Source organism: Microtus oregoni, unplaced genomic scaffold (genome assembly GCF_018167655.1).
Source record: "Microtus oregoni isolate MIOR12 unplaced genomic scaffold, Mior012 000027F_ref0000203, whole genome shotgun sequence".
NCBI lineage: Eukaryota > Metazoa > Chordata > Mammalia > Rodentia > Cricetidae > Microtus > Microtus oregoni.
The window spans coordinates 20,067,937-20,073,661 of record NW_024543086.1 but is presented as its reverse complement, the minus strand read 5'-3'; the positions used below and the strand labels follow the sequence as shown (position 1 = coordinate 20,073,661).

At 44.1% G+C, this 5,725-nt stretch overlaps 1 protein-coding gene across 1 annotated transcript; it reads left to right on the top strand.

Moving 5' to 3' along the window:
• Positions 1-1,530: 1,530 nt before the first annotated feature.
• Positions 1,531-1,898, top strand: LOC121463892 (60S ribosomal protein L36). The gene has a single exon (XM_041676444.1). The coding sequence runs from the start codon at positions 1,562-1,564 to the stop codon at positions 1,877-1,879; it is 318 nt and encodes a 105-aa protein (XP_041532378.1). The 5' UTR covers positions 1,531-1,561; the 3' UTR covers positions 1,880-1,898.
• Positions 1,899-5,725: the final 3,827 nt, after the last annotated feature.

Here is a 5,725-nt window from a genome sequence, read left to right as displayed (position 1 = left end):
CCTTAGTAGAGCATCTGTAGCCTCAGTGGCCAAGGTGTAAAGAACCTAGAAGAACCTCTAGGGGCGGTATTGCCCCAGACCTTGCGCTAACTGCTGTTGGGAGGTGTTGCCTGCAGCCTTACTCTTGCCTAAGTATTTCTTCTGACCTTGTCAAATATCTGCATTACCAGATATACTAAATAAAATAGAATAGACTGAATAGAAATAGAGCATCTGCATTTCTAGGCTAGAATAGAATACACTAAGTAGAAATAGAATGTCTGCATTGCTAGAATACACATGGATTGAACCAACTTTTACTTTAAATTACTTTTTAAAAAATTTTTTTTCAAGACAGGATTTCTCCATATAGCCCTGGCAGTCCTGGAACTCGCTCTATAGAGCAGGCTGGCCTTGAACTCAGAGATTTGCCTGCCTCTGTCTCCCTAAAGTTGGGATTAAAGGCATGTGCCACTACTGCCTGGATATTCCATTTTCTTGTATGACATGAATACTGTGGTCCTTAACTTGTTCATATATACATAAATACATTTTTCTATCCTGTGTGTGTGTTTGATTTCTGTGTATGGGTGTTTTGCCTACATTTATGTCCATGTACCATGTGTGGCCCACAAAAGTCAGAAGAGAGCATCGGATCTCTTCGAACTAGAGTTGCAAGCCATCATGTGGGTGCTGGGAGCCAAACCCCAGTCCTCTGGAAAAGAGCCAGTACTTTTAACCACTGAGCCATCTCTCCATCTCTTATTTCTTATTTTGTGTGTTTTGATGAACATACCAATCTTCTTTTTTTTTTTATGGTGAAAAAGTGTATAATTAGAATTAGCCGGCTGGGCTCAGTTTAGATGATTCCAATTTTGTTGGCAACATCCAGAACATCATAATCAGGAGCCAACCGAACATACGCCTTCTTCTCTCCAACGGGCCTTATGAGGGTGTTGACTTTGGCCACATCGATGTCATAGAGTTTCTTCACAGCCTGTTTGATCTGGTGCTTGTTGTCCTTGACGTCCACAATGAACACAAGTGTGTTGTTGTCTTCTATCTTCTTCATGGCTGACTCGGTGGTCAGGGGGAATTTGATGATGGCATAGTGGTCAAGTTTGTTCCTCCTGGGCGCGCTCTTCCGGGGGTATTTAGGCTGCCTTCGTAGCCGCAGGGTCTTGGGACACTGAAAGGTGGGCGATGTGCTGATCTTCTTCTTTTTGTGGCTGTGGACACCTTTCAGCACTGCCTTCTTGGCTTTCAAGGCCTTCGCTTTAGCTTCAGCTTTGGGAGGGGCAGGAGCTTCCTTCTTCGCTTTCGGCGCCATCTTGACGAAAAGGGTGGCCTACTCTCATTCCATACCAATCTTCTGATCTTCCTTTTTCTTTTCTTTTTTCTTTTATGAGACAACTGGCCTTGAGTATACACTGTTCTTTCTATTTTTAGTCCTTTCCTGAGCTGTCATGTTTTCTTGTTTATTTTCCCTTTATAGTTTTCTAGTTATTTTATGTTAATAGTTACCACTTTAGTTTTAAAAACTTTAGCTTCCTGTCGCGGCCGCCATCGGAGAGGAGCAGCCATGGCCCTGCGCTACCCCATGGCCGTGGGCCTCAACAAGGGCCACAAGGTGACGAAGAACGTAAGCCAGCCGAGGCACAGCCGGCGGCGCGGGCGCCTCACAAAGCACACCAAGTTCGTGCGGGACATGATCCGGGAGGTGTGCGGCTTCGCGCCCTACGAGCGGCGCGCCATGGAGCTGCTCAAGGTGTCCAAGGACAAGCGCGCGCTCAAGTTCATCAAGAAGCGGGTGGGCACGCACATACGCGCCAAGAGGAAGCGGGAGGAGCTGAGCAACGTGCTGGCCGCCATGAGGAAGGCGGCGGCCAAGAAGGACTGATCCCCTCCCGGTTCTCAATAAACGTTGCTGTGGCGCAAAAAAAAAAAAAAAAAAAAAAAAAAACCTTTATATATTGGGCATATATATTGCAAGCATGCCAGAGACTGAGGCAGGAGAATTGCTGCAAGTAAGGTCAGATTGAGCTACAGAGTGAGCCTCTGCTTTAAAAAAAATAATAATCGGGCTGGAGAGATGGCTCAATGGTTAAGAGCACTGGTTGCTCTTCCAGAGGACCCCGGTTCAATTCCCAGCACCCAGATGGCAGCTCACAACTGTCTGTAGCATCAGCTCCCTGTAAGCTGACACCTTTACACCAATGCACATAAAATAAAGTTAAATAAATTATAAAAAATCAATTAATCAGGACAGTGTTGGAAACATCTTTATTCTCAGCATTTAAAAGGCAGAGAGAGCGGGGCGATGGTGGCGCACGTCTTTAATCCCAGCACTCGGGAGGCAGAGGCAGGCTGATCTCTGTGAGTTCGAGACCAGCCTGGTCTACAGAGCTAGTTCCAGGACAGGCTCCAAAGCCACAGAGAAACCCTGTCTCGAAAAACCAAAAAATAAATAAATAAATAAATAAATAAATAAAAGGCAGAGAGAGGTAGGCAACCTCTGTGCGTTCAAGGTCAGCCTGCTCTACAGAGTTTGTTCCACTATAGCCAGGGCTACATAGAGAGAAATCCTGTCTCTAAATAGCACTCCAAATAAAATTAATTAATTAGAAAAATAAAAGGAGCTGAGCCTTTAATCCCAGCACTCTAGAGACTGTGACAGGTTGATCTCTGAGTTCAAGGCCAGACTTGTCTACCAAGTTCAAGGACAGATAGCCAGGGACACACAGAGAAACCCTGTGTATAAATACAAAACAAACCAAAAAATAACAAAACAAAACCTTCAAAGTGTCTGTGTAACAAAATGCAATTGTTTTGATAATTTTATTTATTCATATTATTTATTTTGGTTTTTGAGACAGGGTTTCTCTGTGTAACAGTCCTGGATGTCCTGGAACTCACTTTGTAGACCAGGCTGACTTCGAATTCAGAGATCCATCTGAAAATTTTTTTCCCTTTTTTTCTCCTTTCTTTCTTTTTCTTTTCTTTCTTTTTTTTTTAATTTTTATTTTTATTTTATTTATTTATTTATTTGTTTTTGGTTTTTCGGGACAGGGTTTCTCTGTGGCTTTGGAGCCTGTCCTGGAACTAGCTGTGTAGACCAGACTGGTCTCGAACTCACAGAGATCCACCTGTCTCTGCCTTCCAAGTGCTGGGATTAAATGCGTGCGCCACCATCGCCCGGCTTTTTTTTTTTTTTTTAAATTTCTGCCTCTGGCTCCAGAATGCTGAGATTAAAGGCATGTGCCAGCATGCCCGGCTCGAAAATAAATTTTAAAGCACAAAAGACACATTGTTTTTATTTTCTTATGTATATGGATGTTTTGCCCATATGTATGTCTGTACCACGTGTGTGCCTGGTGCCCATGGAGACCAGAAGAGGGCACTGTATCCCCTGGAACTGGAGTTATGAATGGTTGTGAGCTGCCACATGGGTCCTGGAAATTTAACCCAGGGTCCTCTGAAAATAAAGCCAGTGGTGCTCTTCACTCTGGGCCTTCTCTCCAGCTTCCAACCAAGACATCTGGTTTGTTTGTTTGGGTTTTGTTTGTTTGTTTTTTGGGTTTTTTGTTTATTTAGTTGGTTTGGTTTTTTGAGACAGGGTATCTCTGTAGCTTTGGAGCCTGTCTTGGAACTCACTTTGTAGACCAGACTGGCCTCAAACTCACAGAGATCTGCCAGTCTCTGCCTCCCAAGTGCTGGGATTAAAGGCGTGCGCCACCACTTCCCAGCTTGTTTTGTCCTGGAACTCATAGAGATCCACCTACCTCTGTCTCCTAAATGCTAGGATTAAAGTCTGTGCTATCAAACCAGACTAAATTTCATTTCTCTTTGTTTTATATCATTGTGTGCATGTTTGTGGGCGCATGTCTCGCAACAGAGGTGTGGAGTGGAGTCAGTTCTGTCCTCCCACCTTTATGTAGGGCCTAGGGATCAAACACGGATCACTGGGGGCAGCAAATGTCTTTACCTACTGAGCCATCTTGTAGGCCCTAAAAGACATATGTTTTAAAATAAAATTTATTAGGCTAGAGAGATGGCTCAGTGGTTAAGAGCACTTACTGCTTTTGCAGGGGACCCAGGTTTGGTTCCAAACACCCACATCAGGTAGCTTACAAACACTCTAACTATTGCTATAACTCCATTTCCACAGGAACTGATGCCTCTGGCCTCGGCATGTGGTGCACATAAATTTACTCAAGCACACACACACATATGTAAATCAGTACATTTAAAAAAAAAATTCAGGGAGACAGAAAGGTGACTCAGCAGTTAAGACACTTGCCCTTCCAGAGAACGGGAGTTTGGGTCCTATTTGCAGACTGAAGCTCACAACTGTCTGCAACTCTAGTTCCAGGGGGCTAGATGAGTCCTTTGACCACTCTGATTAAACCACGGTCTGAAGGCACACATACATACACATAAAAATAATAAATTTAGGGCTGGAGAGATGGCTCAGTGGTTAAGAGCATTGCCTGCTCTTCCAAAGGTTCTGAGTTCAATTCCCAGCAACCACATGGTGGCTCACAACCATCTGTAATGAGGTCTGGTGCTTCTTCTGGCCTGCAGGCATACACACAGACAGAATATTGTATACATAATAAATAAATAAATAAATAAATTTTAAAAAAATTAAAAAATAACAATAAATTAAAAAAAAACTTGTGCCAGGCTGTAGTGGTGCATGCCTTTAATCCCAGCACTCGGGAGGCAGAGGCAGGTGAATCTCTGAGTTGGAGGCCTGCCTAGTCTACAAAGCGAGTTCCAGGACAGCCAGGCCTACACAGAGAGATCCTGTTTTGAAAAACAAACAAACAAAAAAGAAAAAAGAAAGAAAGGAAAGGAAAAGAAACTTTATTGTGTGGAAATGGAGTAAGGTGTCTACCACCATATCTAGTTACAGACACTTTTTTTATTGGTTTTTCAAGACAGGGTTTCTCTGTAGCTTTGGAGCCTGTCCTGGAACTAGCTCTTGTAGACCAGGCTGGCCTCGAACTCACAAAGATCCGCTTGCCTCTGCCTCCCGAGTGCTGGGATTAAAGGCGTGCGCCACCATCGCCCGGCTTTATGACTGTTTTGTTTTTTTTATTTGTTCATTTGTTTTTGCTTATGAGCTAGGATCTCATTATGTAGCATTGGCTGCCTTATAACTCACTGTTTAGACCAGGCTGGTCTTGAGATCCTCTTGCCTCTGCTTCTAAAGTCCTGGGATTAAAGGCCTGCGCCAATCAGTCTGCTTCACTGTTTTCTTGTGGGTCTATCTTTCTGCCCTTGGAGTTCTCAAATCTTAAAAATCTGTCATCTGATTGCAGTGAAAAACTTGGACTTTGAAATATAATTCTATTATATTTCTCTGCTGCTCACCTGCTGTGTGGTCTGGAACATTTCTTGACATCTCTGTTTCTCCAGTAACCTCATTTCATAAAGGACTAACAATGGTCTCAGTTGCTACAGCTGTTGAAATTCAGCAGACTACAGCAATGAAGGAGCGAGTGAGGAGTATGGGGTGTGCAGTCCTTTCCTTCCGTCTCTCAGGAGGTCCTCACAGCTCACGGCTCATCGCTCTTTGCTAGCCTACTTCCCTTTACCTGTTAACCCTTGACTTGGTGCTCCTCTGTCCTTCCACACCCCATCCTGCTGCTCTCCTTCCCTACACGTGGAGCTTTTCAGGACAGCTGACCACAGAGTTTGTTTACAGTCCTTCCATGCTGCCAACCTGCTGACACGTGGC

What these genes read in the sequence shown, in the direction of transcription:
- LOC121463892 (XM_041676444.1), top strand. Translation starts at nt 1,562, where the DNA reads ATGGCCCTGCGCTACCCCATGGCCGTGGGCCTCAACAAGGGCCACAAG.